Here is a 24,149-nt window from a genome sequence, read left to right on the forward strand (position 1 = left end):
ACTGTTGGTTTGGGTATCTCCCAGAGTTATGAGAATAAAGTCTGTTATTTTCTGTGTATAGCTGGGGTAGAATTAGGGAGGCAGAGATGCTGAATGACTTGCCCTTACAGCTGATGAAAGTCCTAAATGAAATTGCTCTAATTAGCAGGCAGTGGTACAAACTGGTTCATGCCCAGCCACAGGGAAAAAGGCAGTGTGGGGATGAAAGCTATAGGAGAGGACACAGTACAGCTCCATAAATGTAGCTCAGGGAGTGTGTCTGGAAATACCAATTTCAGTGTGTTGATTAAGGGGGTAGAGGAAAGTCACCCAGCTTCAGCTGCAGCCAGCTTTCCTTCTAGTTTACAGAAGATTTTACTGATCCCTGTTATATTGGTTTCTTCAAATGAGACAAAATGTTCTTCAAGTACTTCAGAACATAGAAATGCAACATTGTGTTGTTTTGTGTGGATTAGTAATGCCGTTGTTAATTTAGTTTTAATATTTCATTTTGTCTTTCAGCTGCTGCTGCTGAAAGCTCGCTCAGGTTACTGTCCAGTGTGGCCCAGGAGGTGAAAGGACGAGGTACTATAAGCTGGATAGACTGTGGGTACGTGTCATGCTCTTTTCCTTCTTATTTTCCCTTTCCCTGGGTTTTATTGCTAACTTAGCTTTTTTGATGGCTCTGAAACTTTTTTCCTTTAACTGGACCCACATAATTCTGTGCAGTTTCTTCTGTAGGGAGCCTGTATCTTACCATCTTCTCTTCCTTTGAATGAGTGGAGGGGGATATTTTTTTCCTTATGGCTGTTGTTACTTCTCTGACAGCATGTTTTTCAGCCTGAAGCTGAGACCCCAGCTAACATTGCCTTTCATAGGGGACACACAGTGTGCAAGCTTTTTTTCCACAAGCCAGGGGAGGAGGAATCCCACATGTTGTGCCTCAACTGGAGGGCAATGCAATTCCGCTCTGACAGCAAATGTTGTGTGAGCAGTAAGCCTGTTTGCTTGGTTTTGAAGCATCCACCCATTTGTGTTTCTCAATAAAATGTGCTTTCTTTTAAAGACCTTCCTCTGTGCTGGTATAGGTTCCTGGCAATTTTTAATGTGAAGGCAGAGAAACTTGTTTTTGTAAGTGGTTGTGTGTGGGGGGAGGAATGAACAGGTGGGTACTTTCTGTTTTGCAGATGTGAAAATCTCTGCTGTGGGTCAACTCAATAACATGTTGCTTGTGGTTTTAGCCTGTGTATTGTAGTGCCTCTGCAGCTTTGAGAGCTTTGCCTGCAGGTGGCAAGTTCCTCTTCTTGTGCTGCAGAGGAGCAGCTTGCTGCCTACCTGTGTGTTGGGATGGATTGCCATGGTATGAACAGATTGTACACACTGTTACATACATCATGTACACTGTGCACGAATGTAAGTCAGCTCGCATCATGTGGCTCCCTTAAAATTGCACTTTTGAAACTAACCCCCATCCATCAAGTAGTGACCCAGAATAAGTCGTTGGTTAATGCAAATTAACGTGGGTTTGTATTAGTTAACCTGCCCTGCTCTTCTCCTGCCACCAGGCAGGTATCTCTCCTGTGGAGTCCTCTGCCTCTGCCTTCTGTTTGCATTCTGCTGGGCTTGTCCAAGTGCACGCACACTTTCATCTCTGCCCAACTGGTGCGGACAGAGTTCCAAGCCATTTGTTGGCAGAAAGCAGGGCTGTTCCTCAGAGGTCAGTGAAGCCTGCACCACTTGCCACCTGCTAAAAAGCCAGTGGCATACCTCTGAAATCCATGAAAACCAGTCTCATTTCTAACTAAAGCATTGATAAGTAATTTTTTGTTGTCAACAGTGAGGGCTAGCAAATAGGGTACTGAGCCAGCCTCTTGGCTTCAGTTTCTAATCAGCTTCAGTTTCCGAGTATGGACTGGTTGCTACCTTTTTGTGTCTTTTGTTTTAGGCTACCTCTGTGTTGGAGGACTTAACTGCTTACTCTGTGTGTGTGGCATCTGTATACAAATGCTGGATGATGAGGCTGTTCAGCTGGCCCTTCAAAATGCTGCTGTAATACAACTAAGCAATAACTCCCTTCAGGGTTTATTTTAATTCTGGGTTGGAGAAGGACAGATTCCATGTTTAGGACTTCAGTTTGAAATCCAGAGAAGTTTTGTCACTTAGTTCAACAGGTCAGTCTCTGCTCCAGAGTTTGTAAGGAATGGTGATGGGGAGGGAAATGTATTGTTTGGTTTTGCTGTAAAATAAACTTCAATTCATCAAACCCTAATATAATCTCATTTTCCAAATGTTGACTTCTAGACCAAGTTTTGTTATGAAAGTTACTTGCAAGAAATGTATTTTCAAGTCTCTCCCATTCAGTGCTTTAATACTTTTCATAGGAAGCTTGGTACTTGCAGTGCCTTTCCTCTCACCATGATAGGGAGATATTTAAGTTAAGCTTCTGGTTTCTATTGAAAGGTGAGTTAATATCAGACAGTGAAGCAGCCTAGTGAGAGTCATGCTGTAAGGGCTTGGAAGACCTGGGAATAGATTAGTAGGTCCCCCAAATTTTCTTTGATGCCAATATTGCTATAATCAGATTGCCCCTTGCTGAGTGACAGGCAGTGACCAGGATGTTGTAATATGGCAATAGGTGTAATTCTCTCTTTGAGGTAAAGCAGAGCTGCCTTTCATGTCTTGTTTGGGAAGAACCTGGAAAATATAGCTGGGCATTTTTCAGAGATGGACTTCTACCCCTTCTATCATTCCTGCTATGGGATATCATAACAGAGTTTGTGAACTTGCCTCATGGGGCAAGGTGAGTTGGAAGACTGGCTTGTGGTAGAGGAGGTTTTGGTGGATGCAAAAAGAAACCCTAAACAAATAGTTTGAGCCCCCAAACCAAGTTTTGTGGTCAATTTGCTTGTTAAGCTTTTGAGGCATTCTGAAATCAATCTAGTAGTGTTAAGGTAACTTTTAAACATTTTTTTTTTCATGAAAGGTTTCTTTCCTTTGCTTATTGCTTTCTAAAAAATTGTATACAGGTGGCTGCAAACCACTGCCCACCTCGTTGCAGTGGTAATACCAGAGGCTGCCGTAGTGCTGTCTCATGGAGGGTCAGTTGTAGGGCCTGGACAGCTGAGTCTTACCAGAGTGGCTCAAACCATTCTCTTGCAGCAAGTATGATGAGAGGCTTATTTGCAAGTCTTCATGCCGAAACAAACAGCACACAGATGCAGGGATATTTACAGCACAGGCTCAATTTGTTTTACAAATACTGACAAGAAATGTCTTGTTTGGCAGCAATATTTAGCAGGAAATTTTGGCTTTGCTCTTCACATCCCTCTGTACTGGGCTTCTTTGCCTTCAGATCCAAGCATTGGCAAGGCTGGCATACATGCAGAGTTGTGGTTTGTGCCTCTGCTTCCCTGTGGCGATGACAGCAGTCCTTTTCTTTCCTTTTTCTTTACTGACGGTGCTTTTTTTTTTTTTCTTGTCATTCTCCTTCCCCTCATTTTCAGGAGAAGGCAAGAACATTCTGCTGTGCAGACAGAGATCAGTGTGGATTGCTGAGTCTCGGCAGCATGGTCTGTATTTCATGCAGTGGAGGGGAGTGTGCAGGTTGGTGACTGGAAGTGGACTTCCTAATGCTGGTTTGCATGGAAACCGTGTTCCTTGGCCTTGGCTTCTGTTGTATCTGTGGTATAAGACAGAGATCAGCTTTGAGCTTTCAGTTACAGGTTGAGTGGTCCCAGGGAGAGAGGGAAGTTTGTTTTTCAGCATGATGTAGGGAAATGCTTGGTTTCTTACTGAGACAGTGTGGTGTCGAGGAGGTTGCCGCTTAGTTTGTCACTTTGAGGCGGGGTAGTAGAGATCCCCAGAGTGCTGGGGCTTGGGAGGTGTAGGACTGGGAATGCCATGTGCCTGCCTTTCCTGCACAGCTGGGCTCACTTGTGCCAAGTGCCATGCTGGAGTGGGGCTGTGTGACCCCCTGCATGTGGCACTGTAGATAAGGTCCTCGTTCGGGAGAGCTCAGTCCGTTCCTACAGGCAGATCGACGCCTCCTTCTAGAGATGAAGGGGCAGCTCGAGAGCTGCTCATGGCATTGAAGTGGTCACTGTTGGCTGCTGTGTGCTGAGATAGCATATGTGGCTCTGTACACAGTTAAACATGAAGCTGTTTCAGTTGTGAATAAAAGACCCAGCAATGATGTGACAAAAATATGCTTTATTTTAGCCTTTACATGTTTTAATTAGGAAGTCCTTGCTGAGGCATTTGACATTGAATGAGTGGTGGTGTGAGAGACAAGAAAATACTGAATTAATTGTGCCTGGTGAGATACATGGTATTTGGGATGGAGCACAACGTTGCAGGTTGTTAAATCTTCAGTGTTCCAGAGAGATGCATCAGGCACCTTGGGAGCAAATGTTCTGGGACTCGTGTCTGGGGAGGTGCCACGTTAATAGGAGCTGAGAGTCACAGCTTCTGTTCCTGGCTTTGCTAATGAGTCACTTCTTGTTACTTTGTGCAGTTACAAAAGGTGTATCTGTTTTCCAGGCAACTGGGTAAATATTGCCTGATTCATTAGTCAATATGTAAAGAGTTTGGAGGACTTTGAAAGAAAAAATGCTGCAGCAGCACAAATGGGTGCTCTTTAGGGCGTTCAGATGCAATTTGAATGGGCATGTAAGAAAGCAGAAGGTTGGGCTATTTACTGAATTATTTTTTTAGTTGTAGGCTGATAGAAATTTGGAAAATTGAAGGGCATCATACAGAGTTGAAAGCTTAGGATGTCTGCAAAAAACCACTAAATGATGTGATATTTTCTGTCTCAGAGGCTGGCTGCTGCCAACTCTGACATCAGGTTGGGGTTTGTGCTGCAGAGCCTCAGTCCCCCCAGTCTCCCAAAACCTCAGTTTTTTAAGGCATGGTAAACAGGGGATAAACATTGATGTGGTCAAGTGAAAGAGGAGTTTTGTGAAAAACAGAAACTCCTGTCAAATCCTTGTGGTGGCAAGTAAAAGGTACAAAGTCTTGTGCCTGGGAATATGGTAAGGTGGAATTACCTTTTGAGTGACGGACAAAATTCTTGCTGTTTGTCTTTAAAGCAGACAAGGCTCTAGTCCCAGTTTGTGATGTCCCGAGCTCAGGTTTTGAGGAATAGTCGTTACAAAGTTATTCTCTAGCCTTCTTAAGTGGGTTTTGTGATCACAGTGTGGCCAAGGACTGATGTTACTTGGAAGAGTGTAACTAGTTTGGGTGAAGTGGAAAGAGTAAAATGGCTTTGTTGAAGAGAAGAAAATGTGTTTGGCAGGTTATAAAGTGCATTGTGGCCAGGTGCAGCTTTGAAGAGGTTGAAAGTAGCTCTCTCCATCATGAATATGATTTAGGGAACACTCCTGGGTTCTCCAGTTACTGAATTGTCTCGAGTTTTTGTTGACTATAACTCCTGCCCAATTGTGGATTGGTATTTTTAAAAAACACCCATTTCTCTGGCTCTGGGTAATTATTCTCTGCTCAAACTTGCATGGTTCCCTTTACTGTAGGTCCCAAACATAAACAAAGCTGTGTGATTTCCATCTGCTGTCATAGCGCGTGTGCTTGGCTTTAGCACATCAGACTGCTAGGAAGAGGAAATGCCATCTGGTTAAAATGTCTGACTAATTTTTGTTTAGTTTTAATCCCACTTTTTCTGCTTTTGTGTGTCATTCTTTTAGTCCCTTTTGTGTGTCATGTGCATCATTCTTGTAGTCCCCATCCCCAATAATTACTTGTTATTGTAGCAGTCTCATGACACTTAGCATAAAGGTGAGATCGTTATTTGGCTGGCAAAGCAGTCCTTTCAAACCTACACAGCTAAACATGCTGCTTCATGAGAGAGCCAAATCTAATGAGTATTTGTCTTTTCTGGGGTTTTCCCTAATATCCCTGTTTTTCTGTATTTTAGATGAGGTCTCCCCAAATTTCTAATTTCCTGATGCTTTGATACAGAATGGCTTTACCTATCCACACAGTCATAAATGAATGTGTTTAATGCCTTGACATAGCAGGGAGAAATTTCAGAAATAAGGCTCATGGTACAGATGGTGTTAAGAGTAATTTTGCTCTCTAGTTTCTACCTTCATCCTATAAAGCCACTCAGAAGTAGGATTTATTTAAGAGAATAAATCTACTCGTCTTTTTTACTTTCAGCTGAATTTTAAAGCTGATGAAAAGCTTTGAAATTGCAAAAAAAACCTTACCAGATCTAATAGAGAGAGAAAAAAGAAAGGAGGCTCTTGCCCTGGCGCAGCCTTTTCCATCCAAGCAGATTTGTGATGTCTGGGATTTCTGCATTTTTCTACAGTAGCCTTGAAGGTGAAGAGCAGCTCAGGAAAGGATGGCTCATAGTGCCAGCCTGGGGGAGGTAGCAGGGGCTCTGTTTGCAGCTGGTGCAGGGGAGGTAAGGCAGGTGTCCCTCAGGAACACTTTGCAAGTGAGTTATACTGCCAGTGTGGTCCTTGTGTGAGTGCCATTTATAAGGGCAAACTGCATTTACAGCATAGATTTTCGATGCCTTCCTTCTGTCTCTGTCATAACCTGTCTGTGTGGTTAATGCTCATTCACATTAAAACCCTTTTATTTTGCTGTAACCGTTATACCACTCTGAAAAAAAATCCTTTTTTAAGTAAGCTCTCAGTTCCTAACATAAACCCATTCAGTTTGGTGTATTGCATTAATTCAGAAATGCAGAGCAATTAACTAAGTCCAGAGCAATGGTTGGGTGTATGAGCCTGAGCTCGTCTGTTTCATCCTAAACTTAAATATTCCGTGGGTTTTGTCTAGAGTTACTCATTAACCAAATCTTCTATGTTGCTGCTTTTCAGACCAAAATGAAGAGTAAGTGAGCTCAGATTTAATGTAAAGGAAATCACCTCTGTTTTCCTGCACCCAGTACTTAATTTAAAACATCCTCTAGCATCCATCCTCTCCAAGCCCATGGTGCAACTAAAGGTCATAAATGGGTGTACAAAGGGCTGCAGCATCTGTGTGCCCATGGGTGATGTGTTCAAAACCTGCATTTTGGGGTTCTTAGATTTGTGTGAAAGACAGAGTAATAGTCATCTTGTATCCTAGGTTGGGACCGTGTTCCCCTCTGCCATGTTGTGGGATGAGGGAAGCTGCTGCTTTGCAAAGAATTTGAGTGTTTGGTGGTTTTAGAAGTTCCTGCGAAGCCTTTGGTAGCTCTTGTGAGTGTTTACCTTATTTCTGTGCAGGTACGTGGGCTGCCAAGTGCCTCTTGCTAATTTATATTTCCATGGAAAGTACTGATCATTATAACTTCGTGACTTTCTGCAGGGGCTGGAGCTTATAATTTTTTTCCTTAATTGTTTTAGCTTGACGATATGATGATACGTGTTACCTTTTTGCCTTGGTTTTCTTTCTGCTTTTTGGTTTGCTTTTGCTTGCAGTAAGAATTAATCTCATGGGTTTTAATTTTTGGAAAATACTTCTTTTTAATCTTATTTCTCTAGATCTCTGGCCTCTCTAATTGACTAATGGGCACAGGGAGTCGTTTGTATTGGGTGACAAGTGGTGCTGGGTCTCCACAGCACATGGATTATTCTGTTTGCATTCCTGGCACGTTCCAGGGGAGCGTTTGGAGCAGAAGGCTGCAATCAACTGCAAGGTGTTTGCAATCCCCCCTTGAAGTGGGGATTTTTGGTGCATGCTATGGGGTAAAGTCAGGCCCTAAATTCACATGAGACTCTGTCCTGTTCATCTGCTAATCCCTATCTTTAATTCTTTCCAGCAGTATGTTTTCTGGTTTTGGCTTTCATGCTACCCTATCCCTTAGAAGAGTCAAGCTTTTCATCTGCCGCACTGTTTGAGCGGTTCATTTGTTCTGTGCTGTGGAAACCTGTTGCTATTGTTACTTCTTTTAGAAGATAATTTCCATTAGGAACCCAGAATGAGTGCAAAATGTTGCTTTGTTTTCCAAGACAAATCTTGTATTTAAGCTTCCTGTGCTCGTTACTTCTGCATCCGTTTCTCCTGGGTCCTGTTCCTACTTTGGTGCCTGCATGTCCTTCAACCCCACTCAGGAGCAGAGTATCAAAGTGCCTTTTGCACTGATGGCTGTATATGGGTTTACTGTTTGAGTAGGTGTAAGTCATTACCATCCAGCTCTTTGGAGAAGTGCATGCCAGCCTGATGGTTTGAGAAGTGATTTTGTTCCTAGGAATTTTTTTTGTTTCTGAATTTCAGATCTGTCTCGAGTGAGTGATACAGGAAGGTGTGGGATCATTATAGAGTATGAGGAGCATTACAAATGTGACGTACTGTTAGCAGCAGTAGTTGTGACAGCTGCTGGCCCAGGATGTGAGGGAGAAGTGAGGATGATAGGGGGGCAGGCAATGCCTGCAGTCTGAGAAGAGGAGAGTTTCGCTAGAATCAATCTGTTTTTGTTTGGTCAGCAAGGTACACAAACTGCTGTATTGTAAATGGATCACGCAGTCTTTGTTGGAGGGTGGAATCAATGACTACAAGGAACATAAGTCAAAATCCCATATTGTCCCCAACAATGGCTAATGAATTTCATTTTTTTATTTCAAAACCTTGTAGGAGCACATCTGACTACAACTGGCTGTAAATGACTTCCTTCTTCAGATTATGTGCAAATGTGTTTCATACTTTTGGGAGGGTTGAGGAAATTTTTGCTGCTAACACTTCTTTTGCTGCTTTTTTGGGGTCACAAGCTCAATTAGTTGTTTGGCAGGATCTCAACTCCATGCTTTCTCAGGATGTTCATCAGTCTATTTTCTGGAGAGGGTATTCTGTGGAAGGTAGCCAGAGGGTATTGCAGAGGCTATGCATTGGGCTGGGAAACCCTGCTTGATAATTCACTTCTGATAGCTGGGCTGAAATTGCAGTTGAACTTCCCTGAAATTATAACTGGAGTTGTTTGTGATGGTTTTCACTATAACATAAAAGAATGAAAGCACCTGAACAACAGAGACAAGAATGAGAGAGTGTTCTGGTAGCAATATGACAGCTTTGACTGATACCTTCCGAAGCTTTTCCAGTGTTGGGAGGCTTGCTTTATAGGCAGTCCTGCTTCTGCTTTGCCATATTCCCTTGCTCTTGGAGCCTGCTCTTTCTCCTTCCCTGCTCATTTTTGTCTCTTCCAGCTGTTGGGACAGTTGACAGTGTTTTTGTACAGTCACTGATGCAACAGAACTGCCATTGCATTAGAGTCTACAGGCACAGCTGTGATATAAGGGACTGCTGAAGCATAATTTACATGAATTGTTGAGCCCTGTTTCAGAGGGAGAGATGTACAGATAAAAGAGAAAATCTGTTCAGAAATTGTGAGCTCTGTGGTTTGCATGTGGTTACATCATACGCTGATAGAGGAATGAGATAGTTTTTGTGCAGGCAGATTTACTGACCTGGTTACTTAAATCAGTTCTGTCAGCATTTTTATTAATTACTTCTCTTGTGCCTGGAAACCCTGTAGGTATGGGTGAAAAAGAAAGCTGGGTGCAGTCTGCATTGCAAAGTGTTAGGGGGTGCCAGGGCAGTGGCTTGGAAGTGATGTGGCCATACAGCACGTGCACACGCTGCTGTTACATTGGCAGCTGGAGATGTGAACCTTTTTGGATGGCATTTTTGTCATTGCCGAAGAGGGTTTTGACAGTCATTGCAGATCCTTCCTCCCTGGTGATGGGGTTGTGGGGCTGTATTCCCTTCTTCATGAGAGGCCAGTGGGCAACATTACATAATAATGGAAATAATTAGGAAGCTGCAAAAGATGTTATTTGTGCTCATAAAAGAGAATGGTGCTGAGGATGTTTGATCTTATTATGGTCCTTTGGGACCTGACTGGACAATATTTGAATTTGCCTCAAGGAGGGCATTTTGCACTTCCACTTCCATGAGCCATTTCTTACTTGAGATCCATCCAGCTTGGACTTGTTTTAGATTTAGAAACCATGTGGACTTAACTGCAGCAAAACTCCTGGGTCTTATTTTGTGTTCCTCCCATCTAGCTTAATCCTCTGTTCTTTCTCTCTCCAAATTACCTTGACACATTGCTGCAAAAGCCTTTTTCTCTTGTGCTCCTCCTGCCACTGGGGACTGCCATCAGTATCTCTCCCTGCTTCTCCATTCTTATGACCATGAGTGTCCAGACCTGTGGGCAGTCCTGGACAGGCAGAGCATCTTGTGCCACTCCTAAGGAACAGCTGTGACTCGTCCCCTTCAGGAGCTGGCTGCACTGGTGGTGAGCCAAAGGAGGCCAGATCTCCTTCACGAGTCCCTCGCCGCCCTCCTGCCCTGGTAACAGCTGGCTGCCTGTGCTAAGGGATTATTCATGCATGCTAACACTGACAAGGGACCCCAGAGGTTTACAGAGAGTGCTCCCTTAGGGCTTCCTGCCAGCTCCATCATGACCCCCAATGACAGAAGTATGTCCCGGTAGAGGAGATGGGGATGTGAATGGAAAGGGATGAAGTGTGCACGCGATCTTTGCAATGCACGCTACCTTTGTTGTTTTTTGGGCTTGTTGCTTAGTTAGGTCAGCTTGGATAGTTCATTTTATTCTTCTTTTTACCAAGCTGTCATATGTCATCACTTCTCCAGCAAAGGCACGTTTTGGAGCCCTGGTTTGATTTTGTGGAAGGGGAAGGGTAGAGAGCATGCCTGTGGGAGTGGAGGGAAGCCGTGCTATTGTGCCACTTAAGGTTTGACCTTATTACCACATAGACAGCTGCTGGTTAGGTCCTTGTGGTATTGAAAATAGGTTGATGTTTTGGATGATTTTCCAGGGAGATAATGCTGGATGATTGTAGGACTGTCTGCAAGAGTTCCTTCAGCGGTAGCACAGCAGGGTTCAAATTGCTCTGGACAGAAATGGCAGGAGGCAGCCAAGGATGGCTGCTGGGGACACATTACTGACCTCATCCTCAAGGCAGTATTTCCTGAACCTAGTGCCTTGTCTTGAGTGGCTTGGCCTGGGTTGGTAGAGTGCTGATTTTGGGGGTAGTTTCTGGCTTTTTAGGTTTGGGGGTTTTTTTGGTTTGTGGGTTTTTTTATTTTCTTTTCATTTTATTTCCTGTTTTGGGTGTCTTGTTTTTTTGGTTTTTTTTTTTTACTTTTAGTCATTATAACAAACTCTTACACTGCCTCTTCAAGTGATATAATTAAATTGCAAGAACTGGAGTCCTAATTACCCTCTCCCATGTGAGAGTTGAGGAGCTCATCTTCAGAGAGAGGCTGTTGGCTGAGATTCAAAAGAGACAAAACTCAGAGCAGGCTGCATCTGTGTTGATATTTACTCTTATTAAGAATAATGGTCATTACCAAGTGATATCAGAGTGTGTTGCTCTTTGCAGGTTATTTTTGTCTGTCTGTAAGTAAAGGCAGAAGGAAAAGCATCTCTGCCATTTCTGCACGTCTCCTTTTCTGCTTTTTCCAAATAATTGTTAGTATAGCATCTGAGCTGGTGGGTCTGGCATGTGCAAAAATCTGCACTGATGCATGAAAAAATTACTGATACATATTTAGCATTTCCTATTCTTGGAATTTGCTCCTCTTCTATCCTGTGCATCAGTGCAGATAGCTTGCATAAACAGGCTTAACTCTCAATGCAGTGGTGCAGAGAATTTGCCCACTAAATGGTAAGAGACATACTGGAGCAAACTGCTGCTTTCTTTCCTGTGATAATGGCTGTGCATTCAGGCAGCTGTGTGAATCTCTGCAAATGGAGAAATCTTGAAAGCAGGGTACACTTAGGTCCTATATAGCTATTCTTAATATTCTTTTTTCTTTTTTTTTAGTAGAAATTCATGCAAACAGAAAATTAATTGCTAGGAGTTGAAATGGTAGGACTTTTGAAGCTAGCTGCTTACTCACAGGTATAGCTCAGCAATAATGCTTTGTAGCTTTTTTTCCACTGTAAACCTTGCAGAATGTTAGTATCCATTCAGATCTCTAAATGACACGTAAGGGAAAATTATGGTTTAGACCATAACCTAAAGTTGCACCAAATAGGTGGTAGAACAGGCAACAGGATTCTTTTGATACCCATTGTAACCCTCTGCTTATGCCAGAGCAATTGTCTGCACATCTTGGTGTTTCACAGACCCTGTTGCTGAGGTTTCAGCATTGCACTCGTTCACATCAACCACCTAACATTTGTCTTGGCAAAGCTGGGATAGCCACAGATACACGTGTACACTGGAAATGTTTGGGAGTGTCTGGAGGAGCGTTTACCAATGTTGACTGTTGTGTGGGCTGACTGTAGCTAAGTGCCTGGCACTCAACTGCAGCAGAGCCACAAGAGTTTCTCTGTGCCTCTGAATCTGTCTGGGATAAGACAAGAGAATGATCTGATACTGGTGTCTTCTCTGAAGATTCCTTGACCTTCAAGTCATTTAGGTTTAGCCCATGGGACCATTGGAGAACTGCAGGAGAGAGAAGACAGGATGTTTCTGAGCCCTGGGTTTGATGTTGCTGCAGGCTTTTCGTATGAACTCCACGTGGCAAACATGTTTTTTTGGCATAACTCCAAATCCAGGGCATTTGTTCTGTGATCTAGTTTTGTTACAAGGAGACATGTCCATGGTATTCAGTTCTCAAGCTCAGATCTCCAGCCTTCCAGAAAAGCAAAGAGAGTGTTTGTGGGCTACAGTGATCTGAAAATGCAAAACTGACACGAATTCAATAAGACTTTTTGGATAAATATGCTTCTGTTCAATTGAGATTATTACAAGTGCTCCTTCCTGGTGTGGTAGTTGTGTGCTTTGTTAGTTCCTTAAAATGCTCATTTCCATCTTCAGCATAATATTCTGATTTTGCTGCATGTGTCCATGGCACATCGCTCCTTATTTCCATGTGCCATAAACATTTGGGAAGTTTCTGCTGAGGTGCACTCTCACTTCCAGCTCACTGTGAACTTGGTGTTTGTTGTTCTTCACATTTGTAGAAAGACAGCTGGAGAACATCGAGAGAATTAGCACCAGTGCTGGCAGCAGCACTTAAGTTGGTGGGGCTCTTGCAAGTCTTGCATCTTGTTGTCCCTAATCAGTTTAAACTTGATGGGTTTTCAATGTTTTCATTTTCTAAATTGATTTATCTGCGTAAAAGGTACAAGTTGTCCTCTGCTGGGAACAAGTTTCCAAGCTGTTTAATCTTGCTGTTTGTCAATGCAGAGAACAGCCTTGTCAATGTGAATCATCCTCTTTTCTGTTTTGCTCATCTCCCCAGATCTTTCACCAACTTCTTATTCACTTCAGCTTGAAGTCTCCTTATGGCTTCACTCCTACCCTGTTCAGGAGAGCAGTTAGGCCATGAAGACCCTTTACCTGCCCACTGAAACAAATGTATTTGCAGTTCTCTCCCATGACCCTTCTCTCTTCTTCAAGTCAGCCTAATCTGGTGCTGGAAGTGGTTCAGTCTTGTTGAGTTTGAAGACCACCTCCAGCAGGTCTGTCTGCTGATACCTCCCTCCATCTTTAGGAGCTGTTTTTACCTCTGCTTGCCAGGTGTGGCTCCAGGACACATCTTTCATACCTAGAATGAATGGGGTTGCTGGGCTTGGGGCTCCAGAATTTCAATTGTTTTTTGTTTTCTGCAGGACCTTTTTAAGGCTAAATGCTTGTGATTTGGACTTGGACATACCATGAACATGGGGTTTTTTGGCTTTTTATTATCTTCTGCCAAATGTAAAAGCTGCTCTTTCTCTTTGAATCTTTTCACAAACAGTGCTCTTTTGACCACCACCCTAACCAGTAGCATGGCTGTAATGAAAACTTGTCTTCCTAAATTTTATGTTAATCTCACGGGCAGAAGATCTGCTGAGGTCCTTGGACATGCTGGAATGAGCTGCTTCTCTACTGGTTAGGGCTTGGCTTTGGAATGTAAATTTAACACAGTTCACTGTGTCCTGACCAAGTAAACAGAGGAATTAAATTGACTAATGGAGCTCTCCACAATGCTTGTCCCACAAACTTAGCTAAACAGCTTCCAAATTGCTGTTAGTTGGAATCAATTGCTGATGAGGAAGCACAGCAATGAGTTCTCAGAACTGAATGCATTTGATTTTCTTTTTTGGTAACCTTTCTTCCAATATGTGTTTTTTGCAGTGATACTGAAAGCCGAAAATTATGCAAGAAGATGAAGGTAGATCCTAATTCAAAGGAGAAGGGAGTGGATTTACTCCATTATAAGTGAGTGCTGGGCTGGGATTTGAGGTTCATAATTGTTGATGCTCCCATTAAGACTGTCCATTCTCCTTTCAGCCCCATGCTGCTGCAGCATTAAGATGACTTATTTTTTATCCTTTGACATATGAAATTAATTGCTGTTTCTTCATTTTGCAAGCATGTGTTGTGACAGAAGTTGAGTTAAATTTATTCCACTGTTGAATAGAGAACACTAAAAGTGTAAGCGGGGCCAGGGAGAGATGTCCAATGGACTAAATCTGCCCAGTGCACGGGGCTGATGCCTGAGATTTGAGCTCTCTTGCTTTGTGTCACTTGCCTGCTGGCATGTGCCTTGGACAAGTTGCTTCACCTCTCTGTACTTTTCTGACTTGAGATAGTCCTTCATAATGTGAGTAGAGAAAGGCAAGTGTCGTGAGACAGCAAGAGATCTTTCTTCCTGAAAATAATAGGAGTGGGAGTACTGTTAGGTACACCAAGCAGCTATATCTCCATCTCCAAAGATAATGCCTTAGTAAATATTCTTGTTAAAGTGTCAGGGAGGAAATTGTTTACTAGGAAACTGTTTCCTTTACACTGGTTTGCACCCTCCCTTTTTCTTTCCTCTTGTTCCTCCCCACCCCACCCCCCTTAAATTACTGTACTGTAAATTCTACTTAGTTCTGTGGCTTCAGCAGGATAATGATGTTCTGGTTAGTGAGAAGTCAGGAAGAGCAGCTGTATGAATTGCAGTAATGTTACTGTAAGTTAACACTGTTCCCCACTCCTCGTTTAACAGGGACGGTGCATTTCATACTGCGTATAACAGAGCGGTCACATTGAAGGTAAATTTAAATATTCCATTATTATTCTTTCGGTTTTGCTAGATGTGGGTGAGACATTTGTGGATTAAAAACTGGTTTTGGTATTTTTTCATGCTAAAGGCATCAAAGGGAGGAGGATTAATCTTCATAAACAGCTGTCAGAATGGCCTAAAGGTTTTTGTGTGCATACATGTCTGTCAACCATAGATCCAGGAAAATTGTTTACTATTTAAAAGATTGACCCCTTGTTGAACTGGAAGGTAAACTGTAAGTTAACTTGCACACTGGTAACAAATAAGGATTTTCTTGTTTTAATTGCAAGGTGCTCTTTGTGGTAGTATAACTAAAAGTATTAGCTGATACTGCGTTTTGATAAGGTGTTCTCTGAGGTTCTTAGATTTTGTGTTTATAAACTTTAAAGAAAGCTGAGTGGCCTTATCTTTTATCAGATTGTGGAACCACAGCTCCTATGAAAGTGCTCTGAGTGCATCAGGTATAAAATGACCTTTCTTCTTTTCCGGCAAATCTTGACATAAAGCAACAGAAGGCAACATTCTGTGGGCAAGGGAAGGGAGAAGGGGTGAGACACAATATGAATGTGTAGATCCAGATGATTGTGGAAACAGTGAACTAAGAGCACAGTGAGCAGGCCAAAAGTGTGCAACTTCCCTTTGCAAAGCCCTGGTGAAGCACTGGAAGTTTCCTGATGTGAGGGGCCTGGCAATGACTTGGCTTCCAGAAATCACTTCTGTCCAGCTCTGATGTCCAGTTCCTGTTTCTTTTCCTCCTCCAGCAAACCCGGGTTCTGCACAGTCCTTGGTCTTTTGAAGACTTGATGACATCACCCCAGTAATTCCATGTATTTCCCCTTTCTGGCTTGTTCAGGGGATCGCCGTGGAATGGAGGAAAGCCTGTGTGAGATGTGTGAACCTGAGTCTGCCAGAGTGACTGTTCCTAAGTGCTCTTGCTCTGGACTTTGCTTTTACAGCCAGAGTTGGAGAGTATGTGAGGGGGGACTGTCTTGGAAGTGTGCCCTGACTTGAATTCATTCAGTGTTCACTTGAGGCTGTCATGCAGGATTTGTCTGAGGTGGGCAGAGTAGGGCCGTGTATCTTCACATCTCCTGCAGCAGAAATCTTGCCTGGCATTAGGAAGGACGATGCTAAATACCCAGCCCAGTCAGCAACTGCCTAAACCAGCTTCTGTACTTAATGAGGAAATGCAGCTGGTGATTATTTTTTTCCTTCTTGGTGGGTGATGGGTTAAGGGAGACCTGCTAGCTGCCTAAATTTGGGTGATTTGAACAATATATGATGTGTCTCTCCTGCCCTCCATAAAATGCTGCAACCAGGAGTTAGTGCTGTGACTCTTCCTTACAGATCAGATCAAGTGGAAAGCACCTGCAGTGCTCCAGGGAGCATTGGGCTGAGAGGCAATCATAGCACAACAGGAACCAGATCGTTTATTCCTTCAGCTGTTTTGTGATGAGCGTTTTGCCCTTCCCTTTTGCCCTGCCTGCTGGGAAGCAGAAAGCAGCGTCCTGTGGACAGGGATGTGGGATTCCATTGGGGGTGGAAGAGGGATTTTGAAGCTCCCTCACTCTAGGTGCTGGAGTCTTTCTCAATTTAACTGCCTCTGTGAAACCAGCCACTAATGATTTACAGGTTGGGCAGTGGATCAGATCTGGGCAGTGGTCAAATAATTCAGCTGAGTGTTTGTTTGTTCTGCTGCTCACAGCTGCCTGGATATTTTCTGTATTTCTCCCTCTATTCCACTTCTCCCTGTTTTCTTCTGTTGAGCCAGTGACCTTTGTTTCTCTCTCTCAGCTGTGTTTGTCAGGAGTCTCCCAGTACATACAGAGAGCAGCAGAGCAACACAATTACATAGGGTATCATACTCATTTTATGGACAGGTGGACACACTGAAGAACAGGGACATTAAAAGACTTGTTTCACATCATTCAGCAAACTTGTGGCAATAAAACTCAGATCTTCTTTCCAGACATCCAGTAGACATATTAATATATGTATGACATTTTGGAGAAAGATGGACACAGCTCTGAAGAGCTGTAAAAGGATTCTTCTGGAGTAATCAGCAATTTCATAGCTGTGGCTGATCCAGCTGATAGTGTACTCGGGTTTTTAGAAAAGCTTTTCATTTCTTAAAGTAACTAAATCCTTATGTAATTAGCAGAGATGCCCTTGTGGTTTCACTGTTAGAAAAATGAGGAATAGAGGATAGCTCAGTGTTCACAGTGGGGGGAAGTTACTTGGCAGTCAGAACCTCCTGCTGCTGAGACCTTTGTTAAGATCTGAGCCGTTTGGGGTATCTAGGAAAAGGAGATGAAATGCAAGAGAACAAAATTCAGTGATGCAAAATCATTAGGAATAGTTTAAAAAAAAAATCCAATTCTTTGCAGAAGGGCTTAGGATCTCACAATACTAAAAAGGACAGCTGGAGGAGATTCCAGTAGATATTTCTGTCACTGTGAGTCGCTTAAAAAGCGATTACTTCATTTTTCTCCAAATTTGAGGGCAAACAGTGGCATTTTGGGATGGCTGATTTGAAACAAATAACTGCAATGTTAAAAAAAGAAGTTTTGGAACTTGCAGCTACATATTGTGAAAGCCAAGAATTTAGGAGTCTGGAAGACAGTTTTTGATAGTCATTAGAGATAGATCCATGGATAGTAAAAAAGCACAGAGGTCCATATGCAGCAGCTTGTGCAGAGTCGGTAAACTTGATTTCTTTTTGCCAGAAATGAAGAGCATGTGCCAGTGTATGCTATATAAGAACTGTAAGTACTAGTCTGTCTTCTCCCCAAGTAACTGTAGTCATCTGCTGTTGAAAACCTAAGCTTAGATCAGCCTTTCATCTTACCTGGAATGTCTGTTCACATGTTGCTTTAGCCACATGATGTCTAATTCTCAGAAGAGCCACGATGCCAGTATCCAGACTGTATTTATTACATGAGGAAGCCTTTTCTGGAGTATAAAGTACAGGGAGAGTTTTACCTTTCTTCTAAAATGGAGAAAACTCACTGAAGTACGAATCTGCTTAGTACTAGCAAAGGGAATAGACTAACCCAATAAATTGGTCCTGCTCTAAACCCCCAATCGTTTTCAAGTTGGCTGTTGTAAGGAGTGTATGTGTGAAATCGAGGAAGGTCTTGTTATTAGCATCCCTACTGCGTGATACTTCCAAGGAGTGAGAAGCACAAGGATGTGTTTCTGTATATTTTTTTTCAGGTTAAAACCTAGGTCCATGTATTTGATTACCAGCTCTCCTGTTGAAACTTGCTTGTTTTCAGCAGCATGTGCTGGATGAAGCATGTCCTGTATTGTGCTGAATCGAGGTGTAAGGTTCAAAGCTGGCACAGCTGGTTACAGCCCATCGTGGCTCTCTCCATGCTGTGGGGGTCAAAACAGGTCCTGACTGTACCACGGCAGGACTGGAGCGAAGCTGGTTCTACAACACCAGGGTTGCTGTGCCCTAGATCTTGCTGTGGCCTCTAACACAGCAGCCTTGGGAGCACTGCTTTTCTGTAATTAGAAAGTGCTGTGGTTTGTTTGGCTGTTGTTTAAAGTAAGAGAGGAAGTTCTCTTTACTGCATGAAGAATTGAGCGCAAGGCAACGTACTGCCTACTCCTGCCAGAAGACATTACACATCTAATTTTTTTCTGTCTTGGCTGAGAGGGAGAGGCTGGATGAATTAAATCTCTTTAATCCTGCATCCTCTAACCACATCTGTTTCTACATGACTGAATTTGGCATGCAGGAATTCTTGAAACTAGCAGAGTCAATTACACTCATTAGCCGTTCAAGATGTTGACCCCTCTCTCCTCCTCTCCAGTGTATAGTTGAGGTCTCTGCATGCTCAGGGTGAGCAGAACTTGATGCAGCTGTCCTAAAGGTAGAACATCTCCCCTGTTTTGTCCTCATCTTTCCTTTCCCCATGTATTATTAGTCTTCTTAGGATGTCATTTGGGATGTTAATGCCTCTAAGTCTAGAGCTTTTTACACTGTAACTCCATTGTAAATTACTTGATTTTATATTTTTTTTTTCCTAGCTAGCTCCTTTCCCTGATAATGCCACTGTAAAACAAATTTCTTCTGGAAGTGTTTGTCACCCTCACCCATTAGGCCCTTCTTGCTGTGTACATTAAGTGTTTTGGTTGCTGTCTGGTGACTGATACATGCTGCCTCTTGTGATAAGACAAATCTTTTCAATATTAGCTGTGCAAGCAGACAGAAACATAAATGCAATAAATGGATCCTGCTGTAAGCTCTGAATCCTCCCGAGCCTTGCAGTACCAACTGAGAGGCAGGAAAATGAGCTAAACTCCCCTCTCTGTTGATAAGCTGCTGGGATATTGTACCACAGCAGCCCCACCAAAGGCAGAGAGGCAGTAAAAGTGTCTCTGAGATGGTTCCAGCAGTGGGACGTTATTAGGTGTGCTGCCAACCTGCTCCTAAGAAGGTGGAGTACACACCCAGGCTTTTAGATAGAACTGGTGTGTGTTAGGATAGCTCACTTAGTGCTGTGGCAGCTTCATCCACTCACTCTCACACTGAAGGAAGCTCCTCAGGGACCTCAGTATGTTACTGCTGTGGCAGAGATCCTATATGGGAATGAACGCAGACCTACAATCAATGCCTTAGAGAAAGCAGTGGGGCCATTCTGAGTGGTGAATAAACATGGAATACCAGGTATGATGTTTCCTAGAGCAGACATCTGAGGATAAAAGTGATCAAGCCTGTGTTTCCATGTACAGCTGGAAATGGGGGTTCGTGTGACTGCCAGAATCCATGGAGGGTCTCTCATTGGTTTAGGAGGGCTGGAGTTTCCTTCAGGCTCAGCTTGAAAACAGACCTATCAAAGTATATTTCCTTATGGTAAAGAGTATATCTGTGGTCTGCTGAAAGGGGTTTTTGGTTGTATGTCAGTCAGGTAAAGCAGTTACGAATTATGTGTGCATGTGTACTTGACTTGTTGGACATGGGAGCTGCAGAATCCTGGGGTTTTGTATTTCCCACTTCTTCTGTCACATTTGCTTCTTATTCTCACACTTGAAACTGCATTCAATGGATTTTTTAGGTAGGTGGGTCACACAGGGAACTGTTGGTGGATTGTTCTTCCTTTGACCAAATGAGCAGTTTGATCTGTAAGTGTGTTCGTTTGCTTTTGCTCACAGCAAGTATCAGTGTGCCCTCCAGCTAGTCCTGTTACTCAGATATGGTGAAGGGCATGGGAGCCTGACCTCTGCATAAAGAGAAGCCTTTCCTACTGACCCATGGACTCACTGTGGAAGGTCTAGTACCATTGAAAGAGCTCTCTGAAGGATCCTTGAAGCTATTTCTCTGTGTGCTGGTACACTTCCACTCTGTTTTCCCCAGTTTTATAGTGGGAGTGGGAACTGATAAGTTTGAATACCAGTTATGAGGAAGGTACACACCCACGTATCACTTGGTTCTGAAACAGGAGATTTGTGCTAATCTGCATTAGAGCAGATGAATATATGAGCAGAAAAGCAAAGGCACTAATTGGATGGGGTTTGCATCACAGCATGGATTTGAGATTGGATGTCTCATGATTTCCATTTGTGTTTCTTTAAAAGCTTTTTCCCCCTGTTTATTACAGTCTATAGTGGCCTTTCTCAAGGATCCAGAAGGTGCTCCACTGTGGGAGGAAGATCCTGAAGCTAAAGATATTGTGCATGTCGACAGTGAAAAGGTACATTAGCTGTGTAGATGTTCTGTTGTTTTATAAATATAAGGGGTGAAGGGAGTGTGTATGTGTGTATTAACTCTTAATGAAACACCACTGGTTTCTTTCTTTGGAAGGCAAGTTTAAAGCACCCAACCTGTTTGAAGTGATTTGACCAAGTTTGTGGGTTGTGATAACTGTAAAGTCCTCTGCTTCTCTGCTTCCCTGCTTCCCACCCTCCTCTGCCCTGCATGTGGTCATAACCTCAGTCTGCCAGCTGACACAGCAAGTGTCAGAGCTTGTGGATGGTGTGGGGGCACAGCCCTCTTTGTCTCAGGGAAGTGTAGCAGCTTGCAAGATACAGTCACTGCAGAATACAAGTAGGAGGTAAAATGCTGCTCTTCAAACTGCAGGTTGTCATTAAACCTTGGGTTCCCTCATGTGCCTGAGGTTAGGAAGTGTGGAGCAGGAAGAAACAGGATCTAGATCTTGAGGGCTTTAGCTTTGTGCAGTAACTGTCCTCTCAGTCTTAAGTGGGAAAGCAGTGAATGTGATAAAACTACCTTAAAAACTACCAGTGCCACCAGTTACCCATTATGTTCTTTCTAATACAATCAGCTTGGTCTTCTATATTAGTTTCCTAGTCTATAGATTTTTTTAAAACTTTAATTGATTGGACTCTAGCTGGTATTTTGTAAAGGGCTTTCTCAATTTTCTGGCTTTCATTTTTAATATTAGAAATGGTTATTTTGACATTCAGTTTTTGTAGGAAGATTAATTTTTAATGTTCACCCTCTGTACTCTATTACAAGGCTTCCAAGGGTTGCATTCAATTTGAAAACTTCATCTAGTTTTTCTATCATGCTGGTACTTGAAAAATCCTTTTCTCATGGCATCTCATAGGTTTGGCAAGGTTTCATAGTGTGAAAACTGAACTTGTTTTGTTATTATTGAGTCTGACTTTTTGAATTGCAATATGGATTTTGGATGTCTCAGTGAAGAAGGAATTTCCAGTCAGAGATTTTGCAGGGAAAATGAACTAAACCGTGGAACTTCCACATATTAACAGTGAAGATACTGGTCTAGGATATTCAGCAGATATTTGAGTGTATAATAAATTCTATCATCTTTTTTCAAGTTAAAATTGAGCAAGGAAAAAAATTGAGTCCTGTCTGTTAGGAAAGATGAGCCCTTTTCCCGCAGATAAATGAGCCTGTGTTCTATGAATACATATATTAGTTTTTTAAAGTTGTAATACAAATAATAAGAGGTGTCCTTGAGTATAAGTGTGTTTTTTATTTTCTTTGGTTCATTCACTAGGAATTGAGAAGACTTCTGAAGAAGGAAGACAAGCCCCTTCTGATGATGTTCTATGCCCCATGTAAGTAGCCCAGCATGTCTTGTCACCTCTCTCTCCCTTCTCCACTGAGAGATGTCCAGGTCTGACAAGAAGCATCACCTGTGCTCCACTAATAATACCATCTTGTGCCACCTTTATCATTCAGCTCCTTGTCTTGTTCTGCCTGTTTGTCCTCAGTTTTTCCCTGGTTATCCATCACTTGTATCCCAGTCTTGTCTCTTTCTCTTGTGATGATGACTCTCGCTCAATGTTCTTTTAAACAGCTGCTTTCTATGATTTTGTTATAGATTTGTGCTGCACAAAACAAACACTGTACACTGCAGGCAGAGGGAACAGTGCAGTCGTCAGGAGCAGGGCTATTGTTCCTGCTCCATCCTAGAGGCATCCTGCATGTTCCTACCTGCATTGGCAGGAGTAACTAAATGCAACTGGGGTTTCAAGAAGAGAAGAGCACATTGGAGTCACTCCATTTCTTTTGTGACCTTGACCTTGTATTGCTGCTACTTTGTCATTGCATTGGCTGCTTGTTCCTTAATGTTGCAGATTTACAGCTGCCTTTTTGTGTTTCCTGGTGACTGCTGTGTGAGAGGCTTTCCAGCTCTTCTAAGCAAGATAGTGTTGCGCTTGAGTTGTTGCTCAATTCAGGAAGCAGGGAAGCCATGAGAAGGGAATAAATGTGTGACCTAAACTAGAAAAGCCTCCCAGGACTGCCCTGATAGAGAAATTGATGTTAGGTACCACAAGCAATTTGCTGGCTGATTCTCTTTTAAACTCTGTCCCATGGCAGCATTGTCTGGTGTTTCTCAGTGTATTTTCTCTTGTAATTACTGCCTGAAATACCAGTTTACCTTTTTATTCTCATCTGAGCACTGCCAAGATGGCCAAAACTGCCCAAGACTTAGTTTGATGCATCACTGAGACGATGGTTTTTCTTTTAATGAAATCACTTGTGGCTCTGTGCCTTCAGGCTGCAGTAGTGTGGTCTTATGTGGCCTGGCGTGGTGTGTGGCTGTTCCCAGCAGCTGCTGCCTCGGATCAGCAGGAGACGATACGGCTGCTCTGCTGTAAATCGTCCCTTCGGGGAGAGTTGGGCTGCTGCCTGGTGCTTTCACAGTTTTCCTGTATCAGGAATTATTGTTTTCCACAACTGGGTCTCTTTCTGAAATGTGCCTTATCTAACCCTTCGTTCTCTTTGAACCGTTCCCTCAGAAACCCTCCTCCTTCCAGTTTCTCTTCTTTGAAGTGGCAAAACACCTGCTAGTTTTCAGTGCTGTAATACTTGTGCTGCTTTCCAAACTGCTGTGAAGGAAGTCTACTTGTGAGTTTTTTTCTTCCTCTCTGATTTCTCAGTTTGTAACTCCCTCATCTTTTATTTAACACACAAGACCTTCTGACTTGGTTGTTGTCCAATTTTTCTTTTCTTGCTCCTCTTACTGGAGACAGAATACATCCAGCAGGTGCATTAAATTGTGGGCTTTGAGCAGCTGAAATTATTGGTTACATACAGGTGTTACTTTTCATAACTGGGAGCAGGAAATCATAACTGGTCACTGGAAGAAATTCTGCTTTTCGTTACTTGTAAGTGAGGTCTTTGGCAAGAGAGGACATCAGAGGCTTTATCTGGAAGGCTGTGGGGAAGACAGCTGCCTTATTTCTCTGCTTTGTTAGAGGCAGGGGCTTTAGATTCATTGTGGCAGATTCATAGGAAATGGGCAGGGGGAGATGAAAGCGACTACAGACTTAGATGCAGTTACTTTAATATTTCAGGAATGCTTGGTCTGGGTAAAACAACTCAGAGCAAAGGCTTGCTTTCCTCAGAAGATATTACCTGCCATTTGCAGACCATTCGCTGTACTTTCGGACCTATATTAGAAAGTCAGACAGCACTAAAGATGAAATATTAGGTATATTTAAAGGCATTCAGATGTATTTGTAGTTAACTGTCAAAGAAGGCTCCTGCAGGAGACTGTCTGGATTTGGCAACAAGAAGGAGCTGTTTATAAACGTGATTGAAAACAAGGCTTTAAAAATGAAGGTGTTAACTAGTGGAAAGACTAATGTGTATTTAATTAAGCTCCCTCTTTTGGGACAAAATACAAGAAGAAAGAACAGAA

At 42.8% G+C, this 24,149-nt stretch overlaps 1 protein-coding gene across 1 annotated transcript in view; it reads left to right on the top strand.

Annotated features, from left to right (window-relative positions):
• PDIA5 (protein disulfide isomerase family A member 5) overlaps positions 1-24,149 on the top strand; it is a 99,741-nt gene that overhangs the window by 14,457 nt on the left and 61,135 nt on the right. The window contains exons 3-7 of the mRNA XM_069021081.1: positions 502-589; positions 14,088-14,171; positions 14,944-14,989; positions 20,610-20,702; positions 21,996-22,056. Of these exons, the coding sequence (XP_068877182.1) occupies positions 502-589; positions 14,088-14,171; positions 14,944-14,989; positions 20,610-20,702; positions 21,996-22,056 (372 nt within the window). The remainder of the gene's footprint in view (positions 1-501; positions 590-14,087; positions 14,172-14,943; positions 14,990-20,609; positions 20,703-21,995; positions 22,057-24,149) is intronic.

Source organism: Aphelocoma coerulescens, chromosome 7, assembly GCF_041296385.1.
Source record: "Aphelocoma coerulescens isolate FSJ_1873_10779 chromosome 7, UR_Acoe_1.0, whole genome shotgun sequence".
In the NCBI taxonomy this organism is placed as follows: Eukaryota; Metazoa; Chordata; class Aves; order Passeriformes; family Corvidae; genus Aphelocoma; species Aphelocoma coerulescens.